This window comes from Gallus gallus, chromosome 5, assembly GCF_016699485.2.
Source record: "Gallus gallus isolate bGalGal1 chromosome 5, bGalGal1.mat.broiler.GRCg7b, whole genome shotgun sequence".
Lineage (NCBI taxonomy): Eukaryota > Metazoa > Chordata > Aves > Galliformes > Phasianidae > Gallus > Gallus gallus.
In genome coordinates this window covers 3,491,505-3,508,062 of record NC_052536.1, presented here as the reverse complement: position 1 = coordinate 3,508,062, position 16,558 = coordinate 3,491,505, and the positions used below count along the sequence as shown (strand labels likewise).

The following is a 16,558-nucleotide window of genomic DNA, read 5'->3' as shown; positions in this document are numbered from 1 at the left end:
TTTACGGCTTATCTACAGTCCACTGAAATAAAGGAGAATGTTTCTGGTGAACTCAATTTTTTTATCTGCTGTCTACTTATCCTCTTCTCAGAATAAGGAAGAAATGATGGTCAGTTTTATTCTGAAAGAAGAGAAAGCCATTTGGTCTATTAGGTCTGTTTCCACGATAGAGCCTAATCAGAAATTCACCACATTCACTTAATTCAGTGTTCTTTCATATTCTCATGAGTAGTTTGAAAAGATTTCCTAAGATGATAATGCCCATTAATCAGCCTACTTTGCAGATTCCGTCAAAATGCCAAAGCATCAGCTAAATCACAGAGCAGAGCTGTGTGTGAATTCTCATTTTCACAATCTTCACAATCAAAGTTCAAGCAGCAATACTCCTCCTTTTTTCAGATTCAGGAAAGTATAAGTGAAGCTTTCACATTGGCCACAATTTCCTACCCACATAAACTGGATTCACAAACGGAAAACTGTATTTTGATGATTTGCAGAAAGGCCTTTAAAAAAAATCTTCATTTTTGTTTGTTTGGTTGGTTTTGTTTAAAAGTACCTTTAACTGTCCCTGATTTATCTTGGTGAACTTCACTGATAAGGCTGATATTATCATAGAACCACCAAAGTTGGAAGAGACCTCCAAGATCATCCAGTCCAACCATCACCTGTCACCAATATTTCCACTAAACAATGTCCCTCAGTACTACATCTAAATGTTTCTTGAACACTTTCAGGGATGGTGACTCCACCACCTCCCTGTGCAGCCTGGTCCAGTGCCTGACTGGAGACATCTCAATTTACATAAACAAATAAATGAACCAAGTTCGAAAAGGCTACCATTTAAATAATGTTTTCTGTCCCTTCAAAGACTATAGCTGTAGTCAGAAGAGGAACATCCACTAAAAATTTAATACAATTTTGAACAGATGAGTATCAATCCATCTTTTCCTCAATCTCTGAGTCCTCTATGTTTCATTTCAGGTGAAAACTAAGTTACAAGAATGAGAAATATTATATCATTTACCAAGAGAAAAAATTACTGTTGCCATACATAAATATGCAATAATATCACTTAAAAAAATTAGTTTAAATAAATTAGTTTGAATGAAATGGGGAAAAAAAGAACAGGATAAAGAAAATGCCTGCCTGATCAATAAAACCAATGACATTGGGTGACAGCAGTGTTTCAACCGGAACCTCATTAAGATGCATGGTATTCTTATACCATCTTTATGCCAAGTTTTTATACTCTGTTATGATTTTGGAACATTTTTATTTTGTTTCAGAGGAAGTATCAATCTCTTTCACATTTCCAATAGCCACTTCTTTAGGAGACCCTGAAGAGCTTTTTCTCTATCATATATTTCGGGAAGCAAGAAAAATCAATCCAAAAACATTTGAGAGAAGGAAAAATAGCTTTCTGGAAGCAAATCTCTTTCCTTCAGCGTGAAGCAACCATTTTTAGTTTGGTGCTATGTTGACTGTGAGCAAAAGTAGCTTCCACAGTAGTTATGCATGGTACAGAAAAACCTTTATGTATTTCAAATGGGTAATATATCAACAAAGAATTTCAAAATTAATTTTGGAACCTGCAAATTATCCCTTTTGTGTGTATATACAGACTCACTCTGCACTTGTAAGGAAGGGTTTATTCTGAGACTTCTTTTCTACTTTCATTGGCATTAAGTATCAAAATAGCATAAATTCATGTACAAATATACCCCAATTACAACTTTTTTTAATTTTTTTTTTTAATCACATTGGAATACTTTGTGGATAAAACAAAAGCAGCAGAAATGCACGCATGGCAATACTGAACAAAATACATATTTATATATATATAAGTATATATTTATATATATAACAATTTCAAGAGGGGTTCAGAAAAGCATTTCAAAGCAATTGTATTATGAACAACAGTTACGGAAAAGGGTTACATCAACTGTGCAAAAATAAGTACTTCATTTCTGTCCTTATGTACTGTTAGTTCAAAAAGTGATAAAGCATTAGGAAACTTTCTGAAATGTCTCCCTTAAAATACGTAAGACAGCACATATTTCTTTAGTCACATTTTGACTCCTATTTCAAAAAAAAAACAAAAAAAACAACCCACCTGGCACTTCAGGATAAATATGGCCTTTCCACACTTAATTGCCACAAGTGTAACTGAAACATCAGCTATTTGTTATTATTTCAGTTCAGACATAAACCTACCTAAAAATGGATCACTGTATTCTGTACTGGACAGCTTGAGCAAATTGTTTTCCAAAGTCTCCATCACTTTAGCTGGAAGAAATACAACAGTCATGTCAGCATACACATGTAATATACACTTTTAAAGCTGTCAGTGACTCAAACAAAAAATTTAATGCCGAAATTTTAATGAGTATTTTCCACTGGCAGAAAAAAAGGCTTTCTTCCAAAGAGAAGATAGAATAACATCACAGTAACATTTACTGCCTATCAACATTAAGAAGGGACTTCTCAAAATTTAGTAGCAGAAAAAAGTTGTGTCAGTTTACTCAATGCAGCTTCACACAGAGCTGACAATAGTGTTTGGCAATAGTGAGCAATAGAATGGCTGGGATCTCCAGCTGGACTAGTCTATCTGTTAATTCATGTTTATTTAAACATAAATCCTAAAATAAAAGCAATTCCTTCATTGAAGATGAGGTAAAATTCATTGGGATTTTCTGCCTTTTCTTTCATTTTCCTCATACCACTGTTCCTCAGTGTATGACAGTCAATGAACCAGTTTGTTCCCACGTGTTCATACTGACATCTAGTACAGAAAGCCCAGTATTTAACTCTCCTCCCTAGGAGAGACTACTGAAACTCTCATGCTGTTTCGCAGCATATGTCAGAACTTCCTTGTCTTGTTTTCAGTGAGCAAATATAAGCTTGTAATTCAGAAAAATTAAACAAAAACATGTTCAAGTCTCACTTTAAGCATTATAGAGATTGTACTCAAGAATTCAACAGCAAGGTTCTTCTAGCGGTTGTGGGCAACTGTCACTATCTCTTTAACAAGCTGTAAGATATCTAAACAAAGTGAAATTATCAAATGTCCTTGTAATTTAGTGGAAGTTGCTTAAAAACTATATCTATGATCACACATTCACAGGAGTTGGAAGGGACTTTTAGAGATCACTGAGCCCAACTCCCCGCTAAAGAAGGCTCCCTATGCAGGCTACACAGGAAAGCATTCAGGCAGGTTTTGAATATCTCAAGAGAGAGACTCCACAGTCATTCTCGGCAGTCTGTTCCAGTGCTCTGTCACCCCCAAAGTCAAGAAGCTTTTCCTCATATTCATATGGAACTTTCCATGTTTCAGTTTGTGTCCACTTCTCCTTGTTCTATTGCTGGGCACCACTGAAAAGCACCCGGTACCCAACCATTTGACTCCCCCCATTAAGAATTTATAAGCATTGATATGATCTCCTCTCAGACTTCTCTTTTCCAGGCTGAACAGTCCCATGTCTCTCACCCTGCCCTCATAAGGGAGATGCTCCACGCCCATAATGATCTCTCTGGCTCTTGGCTACTCTCTCCAGCAGTTCTTTGCCTTTCTTTAACTGGGGAGCCCAGAATTGGACCCACAGCACTCCAGATGCAGCCTCACCAAGCCAGAGTTCAAGGTAAGGATCACCTCCTTAACCTGCTGGCCACACTCTTCATAATATACCCCTGGATACCACTCTGGCCCTCTCGGCCACATGGGCACACTGCTGGCACCTTTCCAACAGATCAGCCCAAGATACCATGGGACTCTAAACAATGATCACTTCCATTGCCAGTGTGGAACAAGATGCTGAGAGACAACAACCTCTTACCTCGTTCTGACACTACATCAACAGTAGCTGTAGATGCTCCTGCACTCAGAGGCTGAGGCTGTGGCTGTACACGATTTGGCTGCAGAAATGAAGAATGCTTGCTCAGACTCTGAGGATGTGTTTGGCTCTGCACTAAGCATGGCATAGATCTTCTAGAGGGTTTCAATGAGTGCTCCTTCACCATCTCACTCTTGCTTGTATTCATACCTGAAGAAGTCAAAAGAAAAAGCACAAAACCCTGTTGTATTACTCCATAACAAAGAAAGACTACTAATTAATTATGAAACTTCAAGTTTTCATTCAATTAATAACCAACTCTCCAACTAAATCAAAATGTCTTAAGTATTTAATTTTGAAGAAAACCAAGCTGTGTACAGAATCTAGGGATTCTTTACCCACCTTTCTATCAATAAAAACAATCAAATTCACAATATGCTTAGTGACATAATTCTATGGTACATATGCCTTAAAGCCATTAGAGCAGTACCCTAGTGTCAACTTCACTACAATCATTTACCAAACACAATGTAGAGAATGAAAATCCTCAAAGAAAAAGCATAACAAAAGAATAATGAAATAGGTAATAAACAAGTTGAAGAGACTGGAAATCTCACTCTCTTTTTCTGAGTTTGCCCCATGTTAACGTTACAACACCATGTTTTGATGGCTAGCAAGTTCTCTGTTATATGTCCTTGTCAGTGACAGAACAAACAACACAATAGCTGCTCGTACTGCCTGCCTGGAAACAAGAAATTGTCCACTCTTCGATTTATGCTTGCAGTATCAGGCATTAAGATTGTTACCAGTCATTTGAACATCTGGACATGTTCACTAACTAAATCCTGAAAGTTTCCCTTTAGGTTAATTGTAATGCTCATTAAGTCTAAATTGCAATAACACAATAATTTTTCAAATTTCTACTTTTCCTACAGATTCACAGGGAACACTAAATAAGTCAAGTACACTTGTTGAGGCAAGTAGAACTGATGATGCTTTACTGACAAGAAATAAGGGGAATAAAAGATATGATTTATTGTCACTCTACTTGAAAGATTCTTTGCCAGGATGCTCAGCCTGCCTTTGCCCAGCTCACAGTGCTCAGAACTCTGGAGAGATTTATTGATGACTGGCTGACTGAGAAAAGCCATGCAGACACTGTGCAGCTGGTTAAGCAACCTTGTTACGCGCAAGGTCAGGTATGAGAACAAGGAACAAAACAGGATGCTGATGGAGAAAGCCGGCAACAGTGTTTTGAGAAGTCTGTAAGAGAGTGTTTGCTGAGAGATAACCACAGAGCACAAAGATAGGCGTAGTTGACACTGACTAGTGAGCCAATCCTGAGCTCAATTTTAGCAATATGTATGAGCCTATTATCCACACTATAAATGTACACGCAGCTGAAACAATAAACGAGATTTGCTGATCATCTACTATGGTCGTCACATTTCTCCCGCTGATTTCCTACACAGAACTTCTGCTGTCATCAACCCACTACAGAATCATTTATTGACACACACCGAAAATATGCATTATCATCTTTGTTGACATCATCACTCCTATAACGTAAGATTTAGACTACAATACGCTATGGGAACATTATTATTTCTTTATTACCCCAAGCATTATGAAAATGTCTCGTATTACTTTAATTACACAAAGCTATGAATATGTAAACATGAAACTTTAATTAAAATACAATTAAAATACAGGTACTCACTGAATAGTAGGTATTTCATATTAAAGCAAGTCACAAAATACAGTAACTTACTTTACTATCTGCATTGCCCTTCTCTTTGTTTCTTGCTACTGAAAGTTCAATATCTTGTTTCTCTTTTTGGAAGCATTTGAAAGAAAGTGCTCGCTACAGGGAAGGAGATTCTTGGAGAACTTGCTCTTCCCATGGAAATATGGACACTGGAAGAGAGCACTTCAATGAGTGCTCAGAATTGAGTTTTCTATGTGAAAAACAGATTAGTTTGTCTCAAAATGACAACTCACTGTACCTCACTTAACTATCAAAAGCAATATGGCAAAGATTTGAAAAATAGCAAAGAAATAATTGGAATGGGAAAATAATATCCCAGCACTTATTAGTGGCACATATTTCTTGTCTCATACATTTCCAACTGGATATTATATCTTACAATGTACGTTACAGGTAACACATGTCAGCCAAGCCACTGGGTCCTCTCAAGACATTCTTTCTGAATAAATGTCATCCTTCGTTTAATTCAGCATTAATGTTTAAATGTTGTGAAACTGATTCTCAGTATTTTCAAAAAACTGTTCTATGTATTTTCAGAGAGCATGACAAAAGTCAAGCATTTTCTCAAATGCTAAGTTTAAATGTACATTTTACCTCCGCGATGGATTTTCTTATGGCTTGCCTGCAGAGAGTGCTGAGGCCTTCTGACTGCATGGGGCCAACAGATCTGTGATTGCTGTACGCAATATCAAGAATACTCAAAAGATTAGTAGAGAGAGAGTCCATTTTACTACACTATTTCTCTGCTGTAATCACAGAGTAATCTACTCTGCAGCAAATTCTTCTAAATCTTTATCTCCTAGTGTTGTACTTCACCCTCTCCAATTGTGCTGGAAAGAAATGGGAAATACAAATATTTCTGCTGCTTGGAGTGCCATGAATTTCTGAGGCATCTTTCCCAAAAAAATCTGTGCAGCTTGAAGAAAGTTGTACATCTCTTCTCTGAAAATTCAGCATAGGAGTCCATGATGAAAGACCTTTGACTAGCAGACTACTTTTGTTATTTACCTGCAACGGCTAAGGATTGAAAAGGCCCTTCATTTCATGACTTTCCCAAGCTCACACACACCATGCTTTGCTCCATTCAGTGCTAATTTGAAGTTAAGGCAGACAGAGGTAAACTCCTGCTGCCTCTGAAGGTACCACAGGTCATTAAATAATTATTAGTGGACAGGATTCTGCTTCTTAATGCTTCTGAAATGAAGGCTGTGTGCCAACAGCACGTGCAGGGGCACTGGGCTGTGGCCCCAACCTTGTCCTGCTCAAACACAGCTGCACCAGGCAGTGTCTGCCATGCTGCCCGGACAGGTTTATGAGACCAAATCTATGCCAGCTAGAGGAATGGATGCCCCAGAATAATATAGAAAGAGATGGATTTGGTAATTAAGCTGGATAGCTTTAACACTCAGTTTCTTAAGCAGTCATATATGATCAGTAATCATGGATCCCACTGCATCATTAGAACTGTTGGCAAAAAAAAGTTTCCATCACCACTGAAATCACTGTATGTAACAAGATGAATCATTTTATTACCAAAAAATATAAGGTAATGCAAATAATACAGACTGTCATTCAATTTTAACAACAATTTAAGTGATCCGTATATTTCAAAAAGTACAATTCTTTTATAAGACTGCCTCAATTCAAATGAAAATTACTTCCATTGCATCTCTTACAGTATATTCCTTGGTGTCTTTTAATACAGATTCCTCAACACAAAGGAGCTTCTGCTTGTGCAGGATGAGTCACAGCAGAATAATCTCATGGCACACAGTTGCACGACCTCCCTTCACAATGCAAATTTAATATGTTAATCCATTCTCTGCTGGAATGTCCTAGTCAAGTTCCACGACCTTTGAGCCTTGGTGGCATTTGCTGTTGCATGCCAGTGCTTACTCATCTCTGGCGTACCAACAGCTTGTGGCTGACATCATAAACAGGGTCACTGAACTGATAAACTGCAATTATTCCTCTTCCTTCCTCTCTTCCATGTAGGAGTATTTTCTCAAACCTGGACCTTTTCAACTGCAACATTACAACACTATTTGCCATGTCAGAGATACTTGGAACTGCTATAAAGGACAAGAAACTACTTGTTAAATTTATGGGAGATGTGGGATTTCAAGGAAGGAAATCCTAATGATCAGCGCGAAAGTTTTGGAACGTGGTGAAGATGACTATCATGCATATTATAGCAATATTAGCACAGGAGCAAGATCGTTGGAACAAAGGATTAAGATTGCTATCAGGCAGGCAAGGTCATGACTTGAAAAATAGTATGTTTTTCTGCTTAAACTGCATCTAATTCATCCTTCCCTGCAGAACATTTTTCCGGCAGTTAGCATGAGTATGGATATGAGCACAGCATAACTAAATAAATTTCTCACCCAGGAGAAAAGGGTGCTTAAAGTTTATGGTTTGATCAAATCCTGCCTTTTATTTTAGCACTTTTGCCTTAGAGAGTGTTTCTTCTGAGGGAAAACAGGGGATTCCTGCTACGTAAGCAAATCCCTCCATGGCTCAAAGCCAGTATAGCCAGCTGTACTACATCTTACGGCTCCCTGGCAGGGTAGGCAGGAAGGATGGAGCTTCAGCATGATGAGCTTTCCTGATGGTTAAATCAGAATGCACAATTTAATGCACACTTAAATTTCTGCCAATCTAGAAAAATTCCAAACAAAGGTTTTGGCCAGTAGAAACAAAGAAGTGGAAAAATCTCCTATGCCTTTTTCTGTGAAATACAGTTAATAATTTCTATTAAAAGCAGGGAAAAAAATCATTTTACATTTCACGAGCTCTGAACTGTATTTGAGGGAAGTTTTATAGGTAGCCCACATGCACTGTTAACCTAATACTAGAAGAACACTCAGGAAGATTCGATCAGTGCTAATGTAAAAAAGAATAACCTGAGAACTACTGCCCATTTAATTCAGCATAAATCTTAGCTTGAAGCAGGAGTAATTACTCTAAAAGTGAAATCAATAGCTTTATAAAGTATATAACGATGTCCACAATCAATGTCAACAACACACAGATCTCACCAACAGCTCACATAATCAAAAGCATTTCTTGATAAAAGGACTTTCTGAATCGTAAAGACAAAAAACAGACAAACAAAAAAAAAACAACTTCAAATGCAACACATAACTAATTAAAATGAAGTATCATTCAAGAAGCACAGTGAGAAGCTGAAATTTCAAATGTCAATGTCATCATTATTAGACTGTCTAATACAATACAATACAAAGAAAAGATTGTTTTCATGAAAATAGTTTTCATGACAATTATGATTCTACATATTTCTACAGAAGGAATAATAAATCAGCTCCATTCTGAAGAGCACAATAACGTTTAGGTTTCAGTAACCAAAGGGTGTAATAGGTACTTACTGCTAATGAATACACTTACTCTGATTGGCAGCCGCAACCTCCAAAAAACCTAATACATGATCATTTCTCTATTAAACCCTGGGAAATCATAACTAAAAGACAGATAATAATGAAGAAACAATAAATTACTTTAGTAAGAGCAAATACTAGTTCTCATGTGTGTGAAGTACCTCAGCAAATACTGAGGATATTCAGTTTCACCTAGTTGATTTATAATCGAGCAAGCTTATGAACACCAATTTTCTAAGGTATATTTTCAGATTGCCTTTTCCATTATGAAATGAGCAGGTCAACGTTATTTCTTTTAAATGTTCAAATGCAGCCACTACATGACAAAAACTCGTAGGCTAGCCAGTAAATGCCTCCTGAACAAGCATAATGGACTGTGATGGTACTTTTCATTGTCATCCCACACCACATATTAAATTGATTTATGAAGGTGTTCATGATATAATGAGATTTAATGATATTGTCAATCATGCTTTTGAAGACTGTTTCCATTTAATACCATTATTTTACCTTTTTATTGTTTTGTTTTGAATTTACAAGAATGTGAATTTACTGTGAAAGAGGAATGTAAACATTTAAGTACACTGCATATATCATACTTTCATCAGATTTTTGTTTCTTAAGGTAGACAGGCAAGAAATAAATTTCAGTCTTGACGCATAGCTAATGAAAGGGAAAGGAATTGGTAGGATCAGCTGCATGTTCTTCAATAAAACACGCACAATAAATTTAAAAAGTAGTTTAAAAGATTAGTTTAATTTACAATTACTTAAAAAACCCTAAATCTTTGCATAACAGTTTTCAGTGAAGAATCCTTTTCCCCAACAAATCCTGCAGATTTTATCAGTTTTGTTAAGCTGCAGTTTCCAGTATTTGACTTTATGCTTTATCTATTAGATTAAGAAACAAAAGGCTATTACTTACTCAGATAGGCACAGATTTTGACAATATTTCAACTTTTATCTTATTTATAATTTGTTTACTTTTTGATGAGCAACATAGAAAGAATGACCGATCGGAACCAGTTTCTCCTCCTTGTCAGCTGTTCTCTAAATCTTTTTCATGTCTATAACTGTTTTTGACCATTATTAAACTCAGTAGCTAAAGTCAATTAAATGTAAAAACATAAAGGAAATGCCTACGGTATGTAGACAAATTTCTAAAGCGATCTTTTTTCTCTTCTTAAATATTATTTTTATTTCAGAGGAGTAAACTTTAACAGCTCCAACTTCTCAAGCTGTACATTAGGAAGAATTATATGGAGGAAGGAATATTTATGGAAGTAATCTAAAATCTTTTCCATAGATGCAAAAGGAGTTTCCCTCACAGCAGTAACCAGACCAGCAGTAACCAGAACAGCAGAAGAAAAATATATTCCAGTACTTCTATCAAGCAGACACCTGGATCTTATCCACTGTGTTCTTAACTTTGCTGATAGCAACACTTTCCAATCATTCATTTATCTCTAAATTCAAGTATAACCACCTCCTGATAAGAATCTCCCACAGGTATTAGTCTATGTTTTAATGTGAAAAGTCTGAGCCTGTCTATTCCTTAGCAAGACACATACTCCAAGTATACAACAGCACTATTTCCACCAACAAAATTGGCTGCAATGATTTCTCTCCTTCTTGATGAGCCATTATTTCTTTGACTTTCTGTCACCTTTTTATTTTTCAAATGCAACAGAAAGAATAATGTTTTCATAGCTTTTTCTTCCTGTACATTTCCAGCTAGTCTAATACTGATTTTGCTTTTTCGATTTTGGTTTCCATGCATTTGATAGTGAATCATAAAATGAATCTTAAATCAAGTGTTTACAGGTATTAAAGGCATTCTTAAAGAAATAGGCAGTTGCATACTTCTCCATTTAAATAGATCAGTTGAACCAAACCACCTCAGTAGGAACAGAAAGGCCCAGGCTGAATTATGCTTTTAACTTCAGAAGTGATCATTGTGTTTGGTAACACTCTGACATAAATGGCTGCTGTTAAAGTGATGATCTCATCAACACATGACATCCTTTCTCTTCTCAATGACAATGAAGAAAAAAGAATAGCTTGGTTTGGAAGGGACCTCAAAGATCATTTGGTTACAGCCCCCTGGCAGTGGGCAGGATTATTATCCACTAACAGATGGATAACTCCCAGTTTCTGATGCATTGAAACCAGACCCAGCAGCGTCCCTGAGAAACTGCTTCTTAGGAAAAGTCTCCAACTTCTTCACTGAAATGCTTGTTGTTGGCTTGTGTTCAATTTAGGGCTCCACATACTGCTGCCTTAAGGATTTTATATATGCTTCCAGGTCATTACTAAATGCAGCAACTAGAGTTAAAAGTGATCCCAAGACGATTCTGCTGGGAAAGAAATCTAGCGATAACTGTTTTACTATTCATAAGTTTTATATTTGGGTTTGCATTTGATTTTCCTGTCAGTATGGAACTCTTCTGCAGTCCCTAGGACACCATCCTCACCTAGAGAAGCAAACCAACAATGCAACAAAACCAAAGGTCTTACAGAGTGTTTAAGACATTTCTCCCATTGAAGTCATGTTTGGGAACGAGCTTTCTCTTTCTGGAACTCTAATTGTAAATTTCAATTAAATAGGCACATCTTTATTTTTGTCGTTAACTATAACAAATGCAGAGTAAAACAAGAAAAAAAAGCTACAAGGAAACCAAAGACCTATTACAATGTTTTCATGGAGAAGTTAGAACTCATACCTCTTGAACTGAGGCTAGTGAAGAAAAGACCTATTTCCTTGTGGAAGCAGCAGGAAATTCAGCAGTAGAATTAGTAAATTACCAGCACCTGCACAAACCTCTCTTCCTAAATTTAGCATAAGTCTATCCTTGATCCCACATGGTACCTATCAGAGTAATTTCTGTAATGATCAACTTTAAAAATAAATGAGGTCTATTACTTTAAACAACTTTACCTTGGTAAAAATTACATAAATAACGCAGAGGTTGAAAGAATAAATAAATAAATAAAGCCAGGTTTTCATCTAGAATTTTGACGTATTTGTCCCAAATTGCAAGATTTATAGAAGCAGCCAATAAAATGCCAATACTTAAGGCTCACTGTATAGAAACGTGATTACAGTTTTTAATACTTTTTTTTAATAAATACATTATCTAGTGCAATGTCTCTAAGCATGCTATTGCACCTTATGCTCACAGAATTAGGAAAGAAGGACTCTATTATAGATCACCATAGGTAGACCTCAATAGCTTTTACCAGAAGTCTTCTATGCCCCTGCATGGTACGGATTATCATGCACACACACAAATCTGGTAGTATTCCCATCCAAGAATAACTACATTACCTCCTTTAGAATTAAATATGGTTCAGCTTACTTCAGTAGAAAGTTTGCTCTTCTTTCACATCTTCACCATTTAATTTACCCCTATTTCCCAGATTATCCACAGCAGGCCTCAATGTATTCTCTCTGTATATCAGACTGAGATCTGCTTTAGACCTTGTTTTCTCATCTACTCCATGATTGTATTATTTTTAATGAAAAAAAAAAAAGAAAAAATGTTGTTTTATTTATTTTTGAAGAGTGTTAAAATGCCAGGAATAAAGGGATTCTTGGACTACCAAAACTGTATTTAGTTAAACACAAATTTAAATGTTGCTTTAAGTACTACACCAGTAAGGCAAGATGCAAACCAAAGCAGATGCATTGCCAAGTACTGTTCCTTTTGTAGAAAAGGCTGAGACCATCCCATGATAATTACTGCAAACATCATTATGTGCTTCCCTGACATTGCCTGTGTTTGTGAGATGTATTTGATCTTTCCTGGCATAGGTGAGAAGAAACTTAGTTTTCATATTCAGAGTGATTTTTAATTTTTTTTGTTGTTGTTGCCATGCTAGTCTACTTGTCATCAAAAGCATAGTTAAGAAAATAGCTCTAAATAAGGGCTGCGTTCCAAAGCCTTAAGCAGTACCTTTTACAAAGCCTTCCTTCAGGAATATCTGTTCTTACGTAACTTTAACAGAATGAAATTTGTGCCTGACATAAGTAATATTTCCCATGAAAATAAAGCAAAATATTTTTGTGCTTAATTGAATGTGGGAATTAAAAAGCTTCAGAAGTCGGGATTATCTCCAGAGCTGTAACAAACATTTCTGCCAGAAAATATCAGAAATCTAATAAAATATGTGTTCTCCCCAAACCCAGTAACACAGTACATCTCTAGAAGGCTATATATTCGCCTCAAAGTAGGCTATTCCACAACCTCTGTTCTTGAAATTCTGAAAATGCTTTCTGAGAGCATCCTCAGGAGACCAGAAGCAGTACAATTGAGTTGACTTAGCAAGAATATAGTGAGATTAAGGAAAAGGAAGAAAGTGCATTATTGTCTTTTAATAGAGCAAGAGAGTGCTTAAATGCACCAAGTATAAAATGAATAGGTGCCCAGGGTTTTGAGCCCAGTTACCATATTTATTTGTTAGCCAAACAAAGGAGAATGAACATCAGGAGAGAGCAGCCCAAGAAGGAACAGAAGTCAGGATGTCAGCGCCTTACTTTTACAACCGAGTGGCTCTACTTCCTTTTCCATTTTTTGGAGAAGAAAGCTCTCCAGCAAGCAGCTCCTTCACAGAGAGGTGAACTGTGAAACGTCATTACTCACCACCTTAATTCCGTCCATTGGTCAGCAAGAAGGCAGGAAGTCAGTATCAGTGTCTCACGACCCAATTCAGACCTTCCCCATGACAGCTCCATGCCGTTCCCTCAGGCCCTGACACTGTCACAGAGGGCAGAGCTCAGTGCTGCCCTCCACTACCTGTGGGGAGCTGCAGCCGCCATGAGGGCTTCCCTCAGCTCCTCTGCTCTGGGACCAACAAAACAATGGAACCTCAGATGCTCCTCATGCATCCTGTCCTCTAGACCCTTCACCATCTTTGTTGCCCTCCTTCAGATGCTCTATAATAGTTTTATGTCTCTCTTAAATCATCTTGCAGATTACTTGAATTCTCATTTTAATTCCAGAAATTGACCCCAAATGCATAGTTGGTTATGCATCAGGTTCAACTCCAATTCAAAGGAAACCAACAAGTAGGTTGATCACATTCTGTTGAAAATCTGATGCGTGCCAAATTCTGGTTGAGAATTCCAGTTGGATGGAAGGGGGTCTGAAGAACAACAGACTGAGCCTTGCAACATTTCCATGGGAAACTGCACAATGAAATTGATTGACAATCTGATTTCATGCCAGTAGACAGAAGAGTTTTGCTTTGGTATATTATTCTGCTATGAATTGTATGTTAGTATTTTGGAAAGTGTTCATAAAACTAGTGTTCTCAGGGAAATATCCAAATAGATTTGATGAGGATTAGTATATGCCTGGCAGATGGATTGGTGCAACAGAAGAGATTGTGGAAAAATGCAAATGCTATGAATGTTAAAGGCAAAAAAAAATTTTTTTAATTAAGTTTAACATTTTGTCAAATAATAATAATAAAAAGAACTCCCTACACCTTCTCACATTTTCATAGTGTTAAGATGAAAAGAGATCAATGCAGACAGTAACTGGCAGTTTTGCATGAACGGACAATATAAAAGATAAAAGCATTGTGTACTCCTAGATATAGGTTTTTATGCATTGAGCAGAATGGATGGGTCTTGTGCAGAAAGTGGGAGTCCTGTAACTAGCACTTTAAAATCTGAGTGTAGTTTCTCGTGACCACGTAGGTCACAAAATGCCCAAGATATGAGAAAAAGCACTGAAATACAAATGAAATGTAAGCAGTACAATACAAATGGCTGTAAATAGTAAAATATGTAATAAAATATGTAAATTTACTGAAGTAAAAATGAAATTTGGTATAAGATAGCACTAAATCATAATACGGGTAATTAATGTAAAGTAATATTGCCAGGAAGGTTCAACCCCTACTGTCATACCATCAACATCTGCTTCTGATGTTGGGGACCAACATAATAAATTGGAGGCATTACTTTCTGAGTAGCTGTCTTATTTCTTTTTTAACCTTCATTTATCTTGTCATCTGTCTCATAGGAGGAGTAAGCTAAGGAACTTCTCCAGCACCTTTGCAATGATTTATGTATACCATCCATGCAAATGAAAGGTACATGAACTTTCTGTAGGGTGCATCAACCTTTTGTCTTGTCCCTGGGGAGATGGTGTTGTACCTCGCCCATCTGTCCTCACATGCTCAGGGGCCTTGGCCATGCAGACAGAAACACCGCTCACAGAACACAACCCAGTGATGAGCCCAGCTAGGGCATTCAATCTGTGCACACCACATGTGACACAGACATACATTTTTTTCTAGATTTTTTTTGTCGGTTGCAACCAAAAAGAATAATCTTTTTCAAAAATATTGGGAAAAACATATTTGCTAATGTTAAAAAGAATTCTTCTGACATTTTCATTGAATAGATCTCTTGCCCACGTTTCAGAATGGGATATATGAATTTGTAAAAGCCTTGCTTTTAAAATGTGCAGAAAAATACATCCACACTTGGTGAAAGCATAAGCTCTCCAAAATCTCTGGTAAATGTTAAATAATTTGTTCCAAAGATATGGCTTCATGCATTCCATACTTTTAACCTTGTGCCCTACTGTCATGGTTTTATGATTTTTGTTATTGGTACTCCATATCATAACACAATGTAAAGCACAGAAAATTAAAGAGTTAATACTCCAGTTCCATGGACTGACGATTTTCTGGATACCTGGTTCTCAGAAGAGAAGAACTACATACCCCAAAGGACTTTGTGTTCAGAAGGAAAGATAGAACTCACAAGTCACAGGACTCTTTTTTGCTGCCTGGCAGTGTGTGGGTGTGCTCCCCAGCCATTTTGCTTTCAATTCAGAGTAAGGCCTTCGGTTTCAGACACTCTCTAATTTCATTTGATTTATTAGCCTCAATTCCAATTATATTGTATTATATTGTGTTATCTTGCATTCTGATATCGTATTTAGTAAATTATCTTTCCTACTCAGATCATTGCCACTGTTTAGGCCCATCTCCTATCTCCCTACACCTTCCCTTTTTTCCACTTCCCCCTTTCCCGGGGCGTGGGTATGTGGGTCCCCTACCCCATTAGTTGCAGAACTGGGTTGAACTGGGTCACGGAGTTATCTCTAGATCTATCTGTGTCTGTGACACCTACAAACTCACACGTGCTGTAACCTGTCGTTTTGTTCAGCTTTATTCATGCTCACATTGGAGATCCCTTTGATAAGAAACTAGAGGAAAAAAGAAACAGAGACAAAAACAACTAAAGAAATACGTCTGTAGTGAAACAGACTGAAAAAGGAATTCTGCTTAAAAAACTGGCAATATGGACGCAAATATTGGTTACTAAGAGAATATAATTACCTGAGAGTTTGCTTGAATTATTTTTCATAACCTCTTCAGATCACAAGGATCTGAAGATGGTTGGTTGTATACCAGTGACTAGAAGGAATGCAAAAAGATGAGTGGACACAAGCATGTATTTCTGAGGGCCAAACCAGATTACACAACCTGAGTTTCTCTCTGAAACAGAACAGACCTTGCTGATGGAAGACAAGTATGCTG

At 36.9% G+C, this 16,558-nt stretch overlaps 1 protein-coding gene across 7 annotated transcripts in view; it reads right to left on the bottom strand.

Annotated features, from left to right (window-relative positions):
• Positions 1-16,558, bottom strand: part of ANO3 (anoctamin 3) — a 179,197-nt gene that overhangs the window by 82,477 nt on the left and 80,162 nt on the right. For all 7 annotated transcript variants that reach the window (XM_015286171.3, XM_015286172.4, XM_015286175.3 and 4 more), the window contains exons 2-3: positions 3,834-4,040; positions 2,215-2,286 (exon numbers count right to left, since the gene is read on the bottom strand). In XM_015286171.3, the coding sequence (XP_015141657.2) occupies positions 2,215-2,286; positions 3,834-4,040 (279 nt within the window). The remainder of the gene's footprint in view (positions 1-2,214; positions 2,287-3,833; positions 4,041-16,558) is intronic.